Source organism: Zalophus californianus, chromosome 7 (genome assembly GCF_009762305.2).
Source record: "Zalophus californianus isolate mZalCal1 chromosome 7, mZalCal1.pri.v2, whole genome shotgun sequence".
In the NCBI taxonomy this organism is placed as follows: domain Eukaryota; kingdom Metazoa; phylum Chordata; class Mammalia; order Carnivora; family Otariidae; genus Zalophus; species Zalophus californianus.
The window spans coordinates 143,698,675-143,715,972 of record NC_045601.1 but is presented as its reverse complement, the minus strand read 5'-3'; the positions used below and the strand labels follow the sequence as shown (position 1 = coordinate 143,715,972).

At 40.7% G+C, this 17,298-nt stretch overlaps 2 protein-coding genes and 1 long non-coding RNA gene across 11 annotated transcripts in view; 2 read left to right on the top strand and 1 right to left on the bottom strand.

The window, feature by feature from the left end:
- Nucleotides 1-2,002, top strand: part of SLC17A3 (solute carrier family 17 member 3) — a 23,036-nt gene extending 21,034 nt beyond the window's left edge. For all 3 annotated transcript variants that reach the window (XM_027602180.1, XM_027602179.1, XM_027602178.1), the window contains 5 exons: nucleotides 1-130; nucleotides 221-368; nucleotides 657-747; nucleotides 1,589-1,725; nucleotides 1,811-2,002. In XM_027602180.1, coding sequence (XP_027457981.1) covers nucleotides 1-130; nucleotides 221-368; nucleotides 657-747; nucleotides 1,589-1,723 — 504 coding nt within the window. In that variant the 3' untranslated portion in view covers nucleotides 1,724-1,725; nucleotides 1,811-2,002. The remainder of the gene's footprint in view (nucleotides 131-220; nucleotides 369-656; nucleotides 748-1,588; nucleotides 1,726-1,810) is intronic.
- The window catches only part of LOC118357213, a 21,600-nt gene extending 4,451 nt beyond the window's left edge, over nucleotides 1-17,149 (bottom strand). Inside the window, exon 1 of the long non-coding RNA XR_004820220.1 lies at nucleotides 17,024-17,149. This is a non-coding gene — a long non-coding RNA (uncharacterized LOC118357213). The remainder of the gene's footprint in view (nucleotides 1-17,023) is intronic.
- The window catches only part of SLC17A1 (solute carrier family 17 member 1), a 46,124-nt gene continuing 35,993 nt past the window's right edge, over nucleotides 7,168-17,298 (top strand). For all 7 annotated transcript variants that reach the window (XR_003521424.1, XR_003521425.1, XR_003521423.1 and 4 more), the window contains exons 1-4: nucleotides 7,168-7,254; nucleotides 8,433-8,512; nucleotides 13,276-13,448; nucleotides 17,065-17,298. Coding sequence is in view for 3 of the 7 variants with exons in the window: in XM_027602191.1 (XP_027457992.1) it covers nucleotides 8,479-8,512; nucleotides 13,276-13,448; nucleotides 17,065-17,298 (441 nt within the window). In the remaining 4 variants the exon portion in view is untranslated. The remainder of the gene's footprint in view (nucleotides 7,255-8,432; nucleotides 8,513-13,275; nucleotides 13,449-17,064) is intronic.

Below are 17,298 nucleotides of genomic sequence, written 5' to 3'. Positions count from 1 at the left end.
AATGGGTTCCTGTCTGCCCTTCCCTTTATCATCGCCTGGGTCTTTGGTATCCTGGGAGGTCAAATGGCAGATTTCCTCCTGACCAAGAATTTTAGGCTTATCACTGTGAGGAAAACTGCCACATTTCTAGGTAAGAGCAGGGCTTGAGGGTTGGATGATTCACAAAGCATACAACAGCCAAAGATGTATCTCATTGTTTAATGTATCCCACATTCCCTAGGAAATTTCCCATCTTCAGCACTCCTTGTGGTTCTGCCCTACCTCACCCCCAGCTACGTCACGACAATGACCCTCCTAACGCTCTCGTGTGGACTCTGCGCCATATGTCAGTCAGGGATCTATATCAATGCCTTAGATATTGCTCCAAGGTAGGACGGTAATCTCCGCTCTTATACTCACGTGTTCTGAAAAAGAGTTAGCACGAAGCTTTCTGGGAGCCCCAGACTTTGGAAAGTAGTAAATTGCAGGCAAGGACCGCAGTTGAGCCTGTGGCCATTTTTTCAGGCACGTGGGGGGAGGGGTATTTTTGATTTGTCTCAGTGCCTCTCATTAAACATATACAGTGCAAGTCCTTTTTGATGTAACTAGAAGAGCAAGGCTGAAGGACACTGTGAAGCCTCTCTGGATCTAGCCTGGAACATCCCTGTCACCCACAGACATTCCAGTTTTCTCATGGGAGCCACAAGGGGATTCGCATACGTCGCAGCAATCCTCGCACCCACTGTCAATGGGTTTCTCCTCAATCAGGTAGGGTTTTCTTGTCACAGACTCTTACTTTCTTGTCACAGACTCTTACAATGCTCTGCCAAATCTAAAGGTAGTAGCATAAAGATGGTATTCGCCTTTTAGAAAATACAATTAAATTGTGGGTCAGCTTTGTCATGAAGATCAACCTGGCAAAGAAAAATGCAGAACAATTTCTTTCAGTCTTCAAAACTGAAATCACAGCCATACGGATGTCGTGAGGTGAGGATTCCATGCCTATGTGCAACTTGCCATGTCTTCTGCAACCCTCTGGAGTTTTCATTTGCACAACCATCCCCACGCAGAGGGATAATTAAAACAGATGTGCCGCAGTGTGTGACACATGCAGGCATGATTATGGGTGTGTTGTATGCGGGAATCTCATTTAATTATTGATTCTCACACCAATTATGAGGATCACTTCCTGATGATTAAGCTGAAAATCTGATAGAATAGGTCTTTCCACTAAGAGCATATAGAATCAGAATTCTTCCTTTTTAGACGTGTCTAGCTCCAAAGCCTGCAATGTTGCCACCATGCCATGGCAATGCAAGAAGAAAACACTCAGCGTGTTTGATGTTGTCATGATTTGCACAAAAGAGACAACGTATGGCACTTTGGTAAACAGTGACAAGTGCAGTTCTGTAAGTTAATTGTAAAGGTCCCTAAATCCCATTTATTAAGACTATTCCAAAAGCACTTTGAACGTATTATTTCTATCCAACTACCAAGCTGCTCGCGGGGAATGAATTTCTGCAATGGAAACCCACTAGCAAACTATAAAATGGCCTTACAGAGACAAGGATGAAAGGGGTAATATTTACTTGAGGTTTTGTGTCCTCAGGATCCTGAATTTGGGTGGAGAAATGTCTTCTTGTTGTTGTTTGCCATTAACCTACTAGGACTGATCTTCTACCTTATATTTGGAGAAGCAGTTGTCCAGGACTGGGCAAAGGAGAGGAAACTCACTCATTTATGAAGGTAAAGGATAGTGATTTCATCTGTGGATTTAACCAGAGAAGCACTACTTAAATTTTTAATTCTCTGTCACTTTTTTTTCCCTTAGTTATTCCACCTTGATATGATGGAGAGTCACCGGGCACCTTCCTTCACAAATGAGAAGCCTTTGGTGATGAAAATACCAACAGAAAGAATTTCATTTGCCTGGTTCTTTTCGAATCTGAGATCAGTTCTTTATGTTACTAAGCTTTCTTTTTGAGGAAAATGTAAGAAGAATGAAAATTCCAATAAAGTGATAGCTGAGAACAAAGTTGTCGTCTTCATAGAATTATCAGTGGATTCGGAGGAACTGCTGGAGCAGAGCCGATAGGCCAGACTCACAGTTTCTGGATCTCAAAACAGGAAACAATGTTTGGAAGCTCTTCATTGAGGGTGGTAACCGCAGTAGGACGATGATTTTTCCTATCTGTCAAAGTGAATATTAATTTGTATTTGTTGGACTGGACATTGGCCACATGCCCCTCCCCTTGTGTGTTCCACTCTTCATCCTGTTTAGGCCCCAGGAGGCTGACCTGCACGGTTTGCATCCACAATGCCTTGTCCACTGGCTTCTGCTGGATTTTCAATGGAGGCCTAAGAGTGAGGACAGAGAGTATCTATCTCTGAAGTCCCTCCCTGTGGGATCTGCAGGTGGCTGATTCCTCCCCTACAGTTCACAGCTGCTGGTCCCTCCACACATTCTGGTGGCTTCTCTCTTCCCCTTTCAGGCCTTTTTTGGCCTGCGCCACATTCCCAGTCCTGTGTAAGTTGTCTCTTTCAACACTGTCTTCAAATTACCCACTGTGAGTCTGCCATATTTTCCTTCTGGGATCCAACTAGTACCTCAGTGGTTGAATCATATATAAAGCTCCAAACGGGAAATGGAGCAGTGTTTTTGTAAAATGGTGATGTGTAGGTATCAGTGGGTCAGAGCATGTGCAGGGGGCCAGGGCTGTTTCCTTGGTTGCTTCCCGTGGTGATCCTTACCACATAGGCGGCAGAGCCTGAGGTCATTTTATGTTGAGGTGATGTGATGGGCACGGTTCTGAGTGAAAAACCAGGGCAAGGAGACAGAGAAGACAATGACTGAGGTCTTGCTCTCATCTAGAATCTAGGCCCTTGGGACATGAGAGCAAACTAGACCCAGTCACATTCTTCAGTCTAACGTGTAGGACAGACACAACGGCTGCCGGGCCACTGCCCCAGGCACAATAGCAGGGGACATACAGGCCATTGGGGGAGACCACCCCAGCGGTTCCGATCCCAAGTGGAAGAGCCCAGGGAGGGATCTCCTTCCACAAGGAATTCCTGAGCTAAATGGGTTGTCCTACGGGAAGATTTCTCACACTGGAACTCAGCACATACAAAAACACCGAGACAAGAAACAGGATGGATTCCGAAAGGAATGACCTGCCCGCATGGTCAGTTAGGAAAGCACAGAAGATGGGAGGTGGGTGTGACCAGCACATGAAGGTCATGTTTGCCATGTGAGGGAGCTCGAAGGGTACCCTACAAGCAATAGTGACAAGGAGAGAAGAAGAGAGACATGCATCATGTTTAGGAGGTAAAGTTGAAAGGTCATGGCATTTGGTTAGGTGGGTGCTGAAGGAGAGAGGAGTTGAGTTTGGGTGTCTAACCTGAGAGACTGCATAGAGAGTGTCTGATGAGCTTAAGTCAGAGAATGCAGGAAGAGGAGTCCTTTTTAGAGTGGAGATAATGAGTTGACTTGGGGCCATGTTGTGTTAGTGGTAGTAACGAGATATGTATTAGTTTCCTGAGATATGTATTAGTTTCCGGGGGTGGCCGTGACACAGTGCTACAAATTGGGGGCTAAAAAGCAGTAATTTATTTTCTCACAGCTGTAGAAGTCTGAGTAGGGCAGCAGAGTTGGTTCCTTCTGAGTGTTGAGGGAGAATTGGTTCCGGGCCTCTCTTCTGGGAGCCTCAGGAATTCCTTAGCTTGTAGATGTCTTTCCCCCTGTGTCTTCATATCATCTTCCCTCTGCACATGTCTCTTTGTCAAAATTTCCCCTTCTTATAAGGATGTCCCATGTTAATGACAGGGTTTTTTTTTTTTAGAGAGAGAGCATGCATGTGCATGTGAGCAGGGGGCAGGGCAGAGGGGGAGAGAGAGAGAGAATCTTAAGCAAGCTCCACACTCAGTGCAGTCTGACCCGGGGCTCCATCTCATGACCCTGAGATCATGACCTGAAATCAAGAGTCAGATGCTCAACCCACTGAGCCACCCAGACATCCCACTAATGACAGGTTCTTAATGTTGCTGATAGTACTAAATGGATATGACCAACGTGCTGAGGCCCCTGAGGGTCCGAGGCTGTGCCATGCGTTTCTGAGTCTTCAGTGTAGACACTCAATAATTATATTTGGTGAACCTTAATATAGGTACATTATCATAAAGCAAAAAAGTAATTCTGTGTATCAGTAATCAAGTTATTTAATGTATGAGAAAAATTCAGGATTCAGGAGTGTAAAGTCAAAGAAGTTTTAAAAATCACTCTAACATTCAATTTGAATTGGAAATACCAGACAGAATTTGTAGCTTTTTCTTAAAAAAAAAATACTTCTTTTACATTCTTCCACTGAAAGGGCCTAGAAGCAATGAGACCTAGGAGCAAGGAGTACCTCAATATTTGGAGTGTGGTCTCTGGATGTTACTTGCTACTGAAAGGAACCAGCACTCCACAAGAAAGCCCAGGTTCGAGAACAGGAACTACACCAGAGGAGCCTGGAATGTGTGTGTGTGTGTGTGTGTGTGTGTGTGTGTGTGTGTGTGTGTGTGTGTGTGTGTGTGTGTGTGTGTGTGTCTTAGAAAACATGGAAGCTATCCCAGACAACTAGGGTCAGGTCTCAATAGATAGAAACCGGCTTGAATAGCCTCCTACTGGCCAAAGAAGGGACAATTTAAGCATCAAAAAATAGGTACTAAATAGATTGAATCACATAAAGTAAAACCCATGAAGTCATAATTTTCCTTGGTCAACTTTGCTAAGGCACTAAATTATTATTCTACAACTTCATAAAGTATCCTGGCTTTCTTATTTTTTTAAGATTGTATTTATTTATTATTTATCTGAGAGAGAGAGAGCACACACAAGCGGTGGGGAGGGACAGAGGGAGAAGCAGACTCCCTGCTGAAAGGGATTCCCCATTCAGGGCTTGATCCCAGGACTCTGGGATCCTGACCAGCGCTGAAGGCAGACCCTTAACCGGCTGAGCCACCCAGGGGCCCCTGGCTTTCCTATTAAATCTGTGTTTCAGGGTAACCAAATATTCAATTAGGCAAATTTCCTATTTTGTAGAAGACTCCAGTTCCTACATGAAGAAGGCAGGATAGAATTAGAAAATCACCATTCACAACTTCTAATAAAATAATGGATCTAGGCAGCATTTACTAACAGCCATCAAAGTGCACAGGTGAAGATTGATGAGAACTTCATTAGTGGATAAATCAAGCTGAGAATATCTGAACCCACGGAGCAATCTTATCTCACTAAAAATGAGCAAAGCTGATACCGGGGGCATTATCCAGCACCCCATGAAGTATTCTTGTCCCTGATCTAAGCAAGCCTCTCCACATACCAGCAGGTTCCAGGACATAAGGGGTAAAGAATTTATCAAATGACACTGAAAGGAAGCAATTAGCCAAATTAGTCATGAGAGTCACTCTGCAAATGACCCTGTTTTGTTACTATTGTTGTTTTTAGGTAACAGCAAATATAAAATGAAGGAAGGAATGGTTACAAAGTTAAAGAGAGGTGAGAGCCATAACAGTTATGGGTCACATGTGGATCTTGTTTGGGTCCTCATTTAAATAAATCAAATATGGAAGGAAAGAAGGAAGGAAGGAAGGAAAGAAGGAAGGAAAGAAGGAAGGAAGTAAGGGAGAGAAAAGGATAACTCTGAAGAAATTGGAAACATCTTCCTAATGACTAGCTATTAGATTATATTAAGAGATGATTGCTTATTAGATACACCGATGGCATGCTAGGTATGTTTTTTAAAGCACTAATGAGTCATATACCCATGCTGTACTTTTTATGGGAGAAATTACATAATATCTGAGATTTACTTTAAAATACTACAGAAAACAACCATTGGAGAATTTTTTATATGTAATACATATAATTTATATATAGTTATATAACTCGATTGGCCAAATATTGATAATTGTTGAAGCTGGTTAACGGGCACAGGTTATATTAAACTCTTCTACATTTCTTGTATGTTTGGAAATTTCTATACAATGTTAAATTTAAAAACTTAATAAGAAACACAGAATCCAGAGGTAGAATCCAGGAGTGATTTCAAAAACATATCCCAGAACAACATAAAGCTTTGGGGTCAGCGCACAGGAAGATCGTTCCCTCTGGGTAATCAGTAATGAGAACCTGAGACATTGACACCAGATGGGAATGCTGTTTATTTAAAATATGGACATTGAGCAACTGCTGATCTGGGGCTCTCCATCACTAAAAGGCCAGAGAATGCCAGAAACTGCCAACCTTGTCTTCAAACTGTACAAAAATACAAGAATAGCCAGGACCTGGATTTCCAATGAAGAAAAAATCCAACTGATTATGTAAGACATCAGAGTCTTTTGGGCAAATAGGTTAAAGGTTTTCAACATTTCTTTAGAGAGAAAATGACTGGGTCAATTAATAGAGCATCTGCTATGAGCCAAACTTTTATTAGACCCTTATAAGTATAATAACACATCTTTAAAAAAATGCTGAAGTATGTAAGAAACTATATATCATGCAAAATCCCTGATTTAAGGGCTTAGATGTTCCTCTCCGATCAGTAGGGTGCCTTCAAAGAATTCCAAAGTAAAAGTGCTCCCGGGTATCGCTATGGATAGGTGGTGGAACCAGGAGAACTTAGTCATTGCAGAAGTTATGGGGGAAGTCACTTTCTTTGGAGGACATACCTTAATAAAATGTACCTCTCTCTGAGGAGCTTGAATGTTGGGCAGATGTGTTCTTTGCAAGAGAGAGAGGGGGAGGGAAGGAGAGGGGAGGGGAGAAGAAAGGCAGGGCAAAGGAGGGAAAAGGGAAGGCAGGAAGACAAAAAGCTAATAGGGTGTTTATGGGCATTTGAAAAGCCATGGCCTTTCCATCAGAAGGGTACTGCATACGCAGAGCCACGCTCAAGAGAAAACATCTACCCTGGGAGCACTTAGGCAACAGTGTGGTTCTCCCTCCTGGCAGGAGGAGACCAGCCATGTCTGGCCATACAGTCATGAACTTGATGGCAGATTTCCAGGCGGTTTCTAGTCCACTGGAAGGTTGTAAGACTCATACTCCTCATCTGAAGATTCAAGGAAAGCTAAAAGTGAAGTTAAAAATTAAACCCTTTAACTTTGACGTAATGAAGTCAAAGGATTGGGTGAAGGATTAATGGGGCTAAAATTGGAAAATCCAGAAATTCAGTACTTTTTCAAGTTCAAAGGCTTCACAGGGGAAGAAGGAATCGCTTGTCTGTCCCGAATCAGGTCAGTCTTATTCTTACATTGCTACTAAACGAAATTAACAATTCCCCAGAGTGATGAGCGGGACTTCTCTGTTAAAGATCTTATCAAGGGCGTTTAGCAAGCTCGGGAAATTTGGGGGGAAAGTGCATTGCCACAGATTCTTCCTGAGGAAAAGTAAAAAGAACATATTTCTAGGGATTAGTGTGAGGGGGACAGTTGTGTGGACAGTCAAGGAAAGAGAAGCATGTGGTGTGTGTTGTATGGTGCTTGCGGATCTGTGAGTGGTGTGGGGTGTCTGTGGTGTGCATAGTGGAAGGTATGCCTAAGTATGTTTGTGATGTGTGTGGTGTGGTGTATGTAGTTTATATATATGTGTTGTGCTGAGATGTGTTTTTGTGTGTAGTTGTACATGTGTGCAGAGCACGTGTGTGTCTGTGTAGTATGTGTGTGGTGTGTGGGTATGTGTGCTTGCACTTGTGAGTATTTTGAGATAAACAGCAGTCCCAGAAGATGTTTCAGCATGGGATAATGGTGGTTGACCAGCTGCTCATTCAAAATATTTTGCAAATCCAGCCTTAGGAATTTATCCTTTGAGCATCTGGTCAAACTGATGTGGCTGAAGCTCAAGGTGTAGACAAGGGCATGACCAGTGCCTGTAAGCGCAGTGGCTGGTCTGTGCAGGAAGGGGGGTGACCTGGCTCTCCTCAAGAAGGCAAAATTAATAAGCAGATAGTTATTCTTCAGCCCTATTAAGATATAAGAAAAATAATTTATTTAACTTTACTTATTCCTTTTCCAACGTTCTTTTTTACATTCAAGTTTCTGACCTTGAGCAATCTCTTCCTGCCTGAAAACATGTTTTAACATTCCTTGCAGGGCATGTCTACCGTCAGTGAATTCCCTCAGTTTTTGTTTGTTTGTTTCACTTTTGAGGGATATTTTCACTGGACATAGAATTCTGGGTTAGCAGGGTTTCTGTTCTTTTTAAATAGTTTTCAGGGGGGCGTGTAATATTTTTCGTCAACTAAAAAAGCATAAAAGCTCAATGTCAAAGGAAGCACATGGTTGAGTTAAATGGGTACTGATGTACGGAGCAAGCTTCCCTTTGATGCATGTTTTAAATCAGAAAGGAGTACTGGGTGGTTTTTGGTCAGTTCTTCCCTGCGTTATGCTGATACCAACATGTTTCACACTTGCAGCGAAGACCACACCCCTCAGCAAGAAGAAAAGAAACCGGAACCCCTTATGCAAATGGATAACCAGTTCCCTCCCAGGAAAGGTAGAGATTATTCTCTCTCCCACTGCACAGGCTTTTTTCTTCTTATATATGACATCCTAGGGGTGCCTGGGTGGTCAGTCGGTTAAGCCTCCGACTCTTGATTTCAGCTCAGGACATGATCTCAGGGTCGTGAGGTCAAGCCCCACATCCAGCTCCATGCTGTTTGTCTCTCTCTCTCTATTCCTTTCCCCACTCTCTCAAATAAATAAATAAATAAAGAGACAAACTGTTTACTTTGAGCAGGGCAGGGGAAGGACAGTAAGAATTTACCACCATTGTCTTAGAGTTATGTGCGTGTCATGGGGAATACAATCCCAGGAGAGGGATCAAGCAATGAATTCCATTCTTTTTCAATTTATGTAAAGATGAGTGGTCTATTAACTTCTAAATTTCTTCTTGTGTTATTTTTTATATTTAGTGATTTGAGTTTTCTATTGTTCATTTAATCTATATTCAAATTTATATACAGATATACAAAACATAGAAACATAGAAACCATATAAACTGATACATATGTTATATATATATAAAGCATATAAACCTATATATATATAACTTATTGATTTCTGCCCTTTTTCTTAACATTTCCTTCCTTTTCAGTTCTTTGGGTTTGTTCCTTTGTTACTTTTCTGTCTTCGAATTCTTTCTTCTTTTTTGATAAATATCCTCAGGGGTGTACTTTGGCTCTAACTGTCCATGAGCTGAACACACAGTATCTTAGTGTTGCTCATCCCAAGCACTTTGGAATTTCTCTTGGTTTACTTTTTAACTCAAGGCTTATTTAGAATTAGTTCATGTTCTTCCTGGAGCAATGTGGAGGAGACGAGTTCACAAACTCAAAAGGCATCCCTAACTGACAATGACATCAAGTCCTTCTCTCCATACGGTGAGGACTGCCTCCCCTTTGCTCTCTGGAAGGACTTTTTTTCTTTCTCTCCAGAGACCTTTCCCCCAGCATTTCTGTTAGTTTTCCAGGTCCATTCACTTTCCTTTTGATTTTAAAGAGTGGGTTTAGAAAGCTTTGGAGCAAGCCACCCTCAGTGTGTGCATGTACGTGTGTGGTTGGAAACGTTTTTTCTGATGGCCCAAGGACAGTGAGTTTTAGGCTGCAAGCCAAAGGAAGGACTGGCTGATGACTGAGTTGTTTTCTTCCTCTGCTGAACTCCAGGGCTCGTTCACCCCGGGCAAGTTTCCACAGTCCCCCTGGCAAGGTGGGGCGGGGGGGGGTCAGTGTGTTCAGCCCTCACTGAGTCAGTAGGTCTTTGGCATCTAAGTGTCTGAGAACAGGGTCTCTTACTAGACCCTCCCATTGCCATGGCCTTGGCACTTGACTCCTGTTGTCTCTGTGCCCGGGGAGGCAAAAAACAAACAAAAAAGCTGGTATCAAATGTCTTCAGGGAAAAATCTGCCTTCAATGATCAGTCTATGCCTTGTGGAGCCTGTCTCCACTGAACCCTTGGCCCGAATATTTCATTTTTCCTGGCAGATAATCCATACTTCTAATGAAATATTTAATTTGATTGATTGATTGATTGATTGATTGATTGATTTGGGGGGGCAGAGGGAAAGGGAGAGAGAGAATCTCAAGCAGGCTCCATGCCCAGTATGGAGCCAATGCAGGGCTCCATCTTACGACCCTGAGATCATGACCTCAGCTGAAATCAAGAGTCAGATGCTTAACCAAATGAGCCATCCAGATGCCCTGAAATATTTTATTTTAAAAATATTTCATTTAATATTTGTATCTGTTTACAAAGGGAGATCAGTCCAGAAAATGAATTTTCCAGGCATGAGTGTAATTCCACTTGGCAGTGTATCCAACATTTATCTAGCTGAACTTCAAAACCCTTATGAGTCAGCAACACCATTTACCCTCCCTCTCCCCCTTCTGGAACTGGAATTTCTGCAGCAATGACCCAATGCCTGCCCCACCCCTGTATGGCAGGAGTACTGGGGGCATAGAGCTTGCCTCTCCTTTCACAAGTCCACAGGTACAGAAATATTATGCTCCAGCGTGAACCTCCTTCACTTCTGTTTTAGATCATTTAGATGATAAGATTTGTGACTTTGAGCTAATGAGATTTTGAGGAGGAGACAGAGTTGAGCTGATACTGTTATTATAAGATGAGACTTTTAAGGACCAGAGGGGGGGCTGTGGTAGCCAGAATCCTAAGATTACCCCCCAAGATTCTGACCCCTGGTGTACACGCACTTTCCACTAGTTATTTAAGCAAACACTAAGCTAGGTGCTGCCTGAAGGGATTTAGCAGATTTAAATAGGGTCGCAAATCAGCTGGTCTTAAAATAGGGAAATTATCCAGGAAATTACCCAGACCTTAAATCTGGGTCTAGAGTCAGAGACCAAGCAGTTAGAGAGATTCAAAGCGTAAGAGAGTTCAATGTAAGAGAGATTCTCCTGGCTGGTTTTGGACCTGGAGGAGGCCATGTGACAAGTCACACCAACTGTAAGCAGTTGATAGCTGGCAGGGAGACAGCAACCTCAGTTCTGCCTCCATAGAAAACTGAATTCTTCCAATCACCTGAATGAGAATGGAAATGGACCCTTGCTCAGAACCTTCAGCTGAGAACTCATTTGGGGCGAACCCTTGATTTTTTAGCCTTTGAGACCATGAGCAGAAAACCCAACCATATCACGCTAAACTTTGGACCTACAAAACTGTGAGTTAATAAATGGGTGTTGTTTTAAGCCATTATGTTTGCAGAAATTTTCTTTTTACACAACGATAGAAAATGAACACACACTTTGTAAAGCCTATCTACAACAGAACCTTCAACAAAGCATTATCTGAAATGTAGAAACATAAAAACCACTCCATGTAAATCAGGAACAATGGTATAAAACAATGGTATAAAATACCATTATACAATGGTATAAAAAAATTGCCTGGTGCAATCAACAATACGCTGGTGGTTCTGATCCAAGGAGAACATGAAATTAAAGATCTGAGGATAACAAAAGAAGAAATAAAATCATCATTATTTGCATATTCCCAACATAGAACATCCCCCCCCCCCACAAATTAGCAGATGTATTTTTAGAAACAATAGCAACTTTTGGCTAACTGATTGGATATAGTATCTTTAAAAGTCTAATTCATTTCTTTTTTTTAAATCTATTTCCTTTTTTTTTAAGATTTTTATTTATTTTTTGAGAGAGAGAGAGAATGGTAGAGAGAGAGCATGAGAAGGAGGAAGGTCAGAGGGAGAAGCAGACTCCCTGCCGAGCAGGGAGCCTGATGCGGGACTCGATCCCGGGACTCCAGGATCATGACCTGAGCCGAAGGCAGTCGCTTAACCAACTGAGCCACCCAGGCACCCTCTAACTCATTTCTTTACACCAACCCCAGGCAAATAAAAAATGTAACTAAAGAGACACCAAATTACCCTCCACTGGGCTGTAACAATGTAGGTTCTCTCTTCTCTTCTTTGGGGCTGGCCAACAAATGTGCTTTTGGATCTATGCCAATCTGATCCATGATCATAGTTTCTCAATGTTTTTCGGATTTATTGAAGTATTAATTATATACAATAAAATCACAAGGTGTACCTTTAGGTGAGTTCTGACAAATGCATAGAGTTGTGAGCAAGAATCTTAGAACATTACATTAAATTCCCATTAGGTTCTTTCTGGTTCTCTTGCCTTGAGGAAATTGCTGTTACAATATCTACCACACAAATTAATTTTGCCTATTTTTAAATTCATAAAATTAGATCTCTCTAGTATTCACTTTTTTGGTGTCTAGCTTCTTAAGCCGAGCATATTTTTGTTGACATTCATCTAGATTGCTGAGTGTGTACTTCCTTCCTTTTTATTTTTGAGTAATGTCCACTGTATTAATATAACATGGTATGTTCATCCATTCCAAACATTCAGCTATTTTGAATAGAGCTGCTATAAACATTTTGGTACAAGTCTTTTTGTAGACCTATGTTGCTATTTCTCTTGGGAAAATGCCATTTGTTGAAAAAGACTTTATTTTCCTCTGTTATATTGCATCTAGTGCATTTATTCAAAAGCATTTGACCATGTCTATGCATCTGTTTCTGGACCCCCTACTCTCTTCCACTGATGAATTTGTTTGGCCTTATACCAACACTACACTGATTATTCTAGTTTGAAACTACTTCAATGAGTACATTACATTTTTTTAAATGCAATTTTTCTCTGCAATGTGTTTATATGACTATTCATAGACTATTGATAGAAATTTAGAGAATTAAACAGTTTCCTTCAAAGAAAGTCTTTGCTGTTATTAAGGGGACTTACTTCCAAGACTAACCCAGAGTATTTGTAAGTCCTCCCATTAAAACAGGCATGAGACAAAGTATCTGGAGGACTGGTTTAATTTTCTGAGACATTCTTGTTGGGATTATATTGTAGGGAGGTATGGGACTATTATGTCAATCACATAGCTTCTTATTGTATCATAATTTCTTAAAGGCCATTAAGTACAATAAAATTTTTAAATTTAATTTAATAATAAAAAATTTAAATTAATATCTAGGATTCCATAACATAATACTATATGTCAGGTGTATATATATATATATATATATATGTATATATATATGTATATATATATATGATATAATTGATTCAGTATATATATGGTTGTATATATATATAACTGTAGGTCAGGTATATATATATGGTTCCAAATTTCTGAGTTCCCTTCCTAAAGTTGCTGTATGGTTTTATCTCAGCTGTGTTAATAATGGACACTTTCTGTTTTACTTCTTAGTTCCAAGTTTTTGTTCCTTCCGCTATGGATTATCTCTCCTCTTGCATTTCTGTAACGTTGTAATAATGGCACAGCGCATGTGTCTGAGCCTCACAATGGTAGCCATGGTGAACAGCACAGATGCTCTTGGTTCACCCAACACCTCCACAGAGGAGCACCTGGATCACATAAAGGTATATGAAAAATATTATCCATAGTCACATGTTTAAAATCCTATCTTGCTCATTGATTTGTGTAGAGATTGAATGTTATCATAACTGATGTGACAGTAATCATTAGAAAAAGAAGTTCAAGTCTTCATCTATCTTGCTAGTAGTAACCTAACTAAACATGTCCCATGATTACAGCACACCTTAATATTTGTGAAGGGCTTTGTTATATGAATCCTTCTATGTGAAGAAGAATAAAAACTGAGCATTAGGGTCTCTAGAATTGAGAAGTTTGGATAAGAGGAAAAAGAGAAAGCATTTCAAACCAGAGCAGAAGTAAAGACACATTGTTTCTTTAAAAGTTTTTGAATATGCAGTATATTTACATGCTTCACTAATTTCATTTCTGGAAGGTAGTGAGTTTTGCTACCTGTCAGAAGATGTAGAACAGGGAAAAAATGGAAATGAATGGGAAGAATATTTTTTTCACTCTACTCTTCCTATGTTCTGTTATGAATGCACAGGTAAACATGAACATACTTTCTTATTTTCACCTTTTTTACATTAACAATAACACTTTATATGCAATGTACTGCATCTTAATTTTTTTTAACATAATCATCAGAACCAGGCTTAGATATGACACATATGTAGGAATTCCCATAGAGGGAATTTAAAATAGCTATAATTGATTTGTTAAGTCTCTAATGGAAAAAGTTGGCAACACATAACACCAGATGGGTAATGTCAGTAGAGATGGAAATTATGAGAATGAATAAAAAAGAAACAGAAATCCAGGTAACTGTAACATAAATAAAGAGTGCTTGACAAGCTCATAAGTAGTCTCAACATAGCTGAGGGAAGAATCAATGAACTTCAGTATGGGTCAATAGAAACTTCTCAAGCGGAAATGAAAGAGAAAGGAGGGGTTGGGAGGGAAGCTTAACAGAATATCCCGGAATTGTGGATAATATCAAAGGTATAGGGGTGCCCGGGTGGCTCAGTTTGTTGTGTCAGACTCTTGCTTTCGGCTCAGGTCATGATCTCCTGATTGTGAGATTTGGCCCGACGCCAGGCTCCACACTCAGTGGGGAGTGTGCTCAAGATTCTCCCCTTCTCCCCTTCCCCTTCCCCTGCTCTCTCTCTCAAATAAACCTTAAAAAAAAAACACATAACATATAAATGGCTAGAATACTAGAAAGAAAAGAAAGAGAGAGTGGCAAGAAGTAATATCTGAAAAATTAATGGTTGAGAACTTTCCAAAATTACTGGTGGACCCCAAACCACAAGTCCAAGAAGCTCAGAGAATACCACACAGGATACTAAAAAGATAAATAATTAACAACGAGAAAAACCAACTAGACATACGTATTTAAATTGCAGAAAACCAAGACAAAGAGAACATCCTGAATGAAGCCAGAGGGAAAAATATCTTACTTACAGAGGAACAAGGATAAAAATTACAAAAGACTTCTTATCAGAAACCGTTCAATTAAGAAGAGAGGCAAAACAATCTTTCAAGTGTTGAAGGAAAAAGAATCTGCCAAGTTAGAATTCTATATCCAATGAAATTACCTTAAAAGTGAAAGAAGTTAAAGACTATTTCAGGCAAATAAAAACTGAGGTAATATATTGCTACAGGAGGCCTGCCATAAAAGAAATGTTAAAAGATGGCAGATTTTAATCCAATATATCTATAATCACTGTATTTATTATTTATTTATTTATTTTAGAGCGAAAGCCTTTGAGCAGGTGGGGGGAGGGGCAAAGGGAGAGGAAGAGAGAGAATCTTAAGCAGGCTCCATACCCAGCATGGAACCCAATGCAAAGCTCAATCTCATGACCCTGAAATCATGACCCTAACATCATGACCTGAGCCTAAATCAAGAGCCGGACACTTAACCAAATGAGCCACCCAGGCATCCCTCAATAATCGCTTTATTTTTATTCATTTATTTTTAAGATTCTTATTTGTTTCAGAGATAGAGCAGGGTGGGGAGGGGCAGAAGGAGAGGCGAGAGAGAAACTCAAGTAGACTGTGCTGAGTGCGGAGCCCCATGAGGGACTTGATCCCACAACCCTGAGATCAGACCTGAGCTGAAACCAATAAATATGTTCATCAGTAGATGGATGAATGCACCAACTATGGTACATCCATAAAACAGAGTACTACTTAGCACTAAAAAGAAATGAACTAGTGACACACAGAACAACATGGGTGAAATTCAAAATAAGTATGCTGAGTAGAATAAACTACATATATAGTGTATGACTCCATTTATATAAAACTTCAGAAAGTGAAAACTATATCATAGTGACAGGCAGACCAGTGGTGGGAGAAAAGCAGGAGGGAGGAATTACAAAAGAAGTAAGGAAACTTCTGGAGGTGGAGAATGCATTCACTGCCTTGATTATGGTGATGGTTTCATGAGTATACACATAATTAAAAATTTATCAACTTGTACACTTTATACCAAAGATTAAATATGAAGTTTCCTGTGTCACTTGTACCTCAAAAATCTTTTAAACTCTTTTTATCCAAATTTTCTCTTGGATTATATTCTTTAAATATTTGTAGTATTTCATTGCTTTGGTTTCAATATTGAGAACTCCATGTTCTAGAGAAATGGCTACTCACAGGAGCCATATACTGAATCAGCAAAAAAGGAGGGAGCTCGAGCTGTGGAGGCCCTATAGAACCTCCCACTGTAATCCAGGGAAACTGATCTTCAAATGTGAGTCACAGAGAAGGGCTTCTCTTTGCTGACATACAAAGGTACTAGATGAAAAAAATGAGACAATATAGCATGTAATTATTCCCAAATGTGAAGACTCACCAGAAAACTGTTTCCATAGAGCAGATCTAAATTGTAACCTGAAATTACAAAAGGAACCTAAAGGCTAGTTGAAGCAATTACAGTTAAGGAAGGAGCACCGCAGAGAACATACAGGAGCTCAAAGCCAAGATGGCCAGGCAACACTATGCTCTGCCAGTAGACAAATGAAGACAAATAAGTTGACAGAACGCAGGGAAGGATTATGGAAAAACAAGACATTTAGAACATTTTAGAAAAGAAGAGAAACCAAGCCAAAAAAAAAAAAAAAAAGAGAGAGAGAGAAATGGCCTTCTTCCTTCACTGTCTCATCCAATTATTTCCAGTTCAGCCTGAGACGTTCTCTTTGTGATTTGATCAATCACTATTTTTTTCTCTCTGGGAGTAGTCTGGATGTGGGGGAATGTTGTTTTGTGAATGAGGTTAACTTAATGGCGGTGTCAGAGGAAGAGAAAAGGCAAGAGGACATTCATGACTGTGGTGGGTGTAGTACTCTACGGAAGGGCTGACACGCAGTGTAGCAATGTTCAAGAAGCAAGTATTAAGTGCCCATGCTGTCCCGGGGCTACAGAGGGTGCCCTTGACTGCAAGACCTTTACATTATAGTTGACGATACCATGGTTACATGTCAGTACACACAGGAAAAGACGTTCCAAAGGAACAGCAAGGATCCCATGATAGAGAATGAGGCAGAGGGGAGCTCCTTTACACTGAGTGGGCGGGCAGACCAGGTCTCCTGCATCCCTAAACATCACAGTAACTCACAGGATGCAGAGTGGCTCCATGTGTCTCCTTGTTTCTTTCAGAACCCCGTGTATAACTGGAGTCCTAAAATCCAGGGTATCATCTTCAGTTCCGTCTTCTATGGTGTACTTATCACCCAAATTCCTGTCGGATACTTGTCTGAAAAATACTCCATCAAGAAAATGATCGGCTCTGCATTATGCCTCAGCTCTCTACTTAGCCTGTTAATGCCAATGGCAGCTGAAGGTGGAGAAGCTTTCCTCCTGGCATGCCGAGTAGTCCAGGGAGCAGCCCAG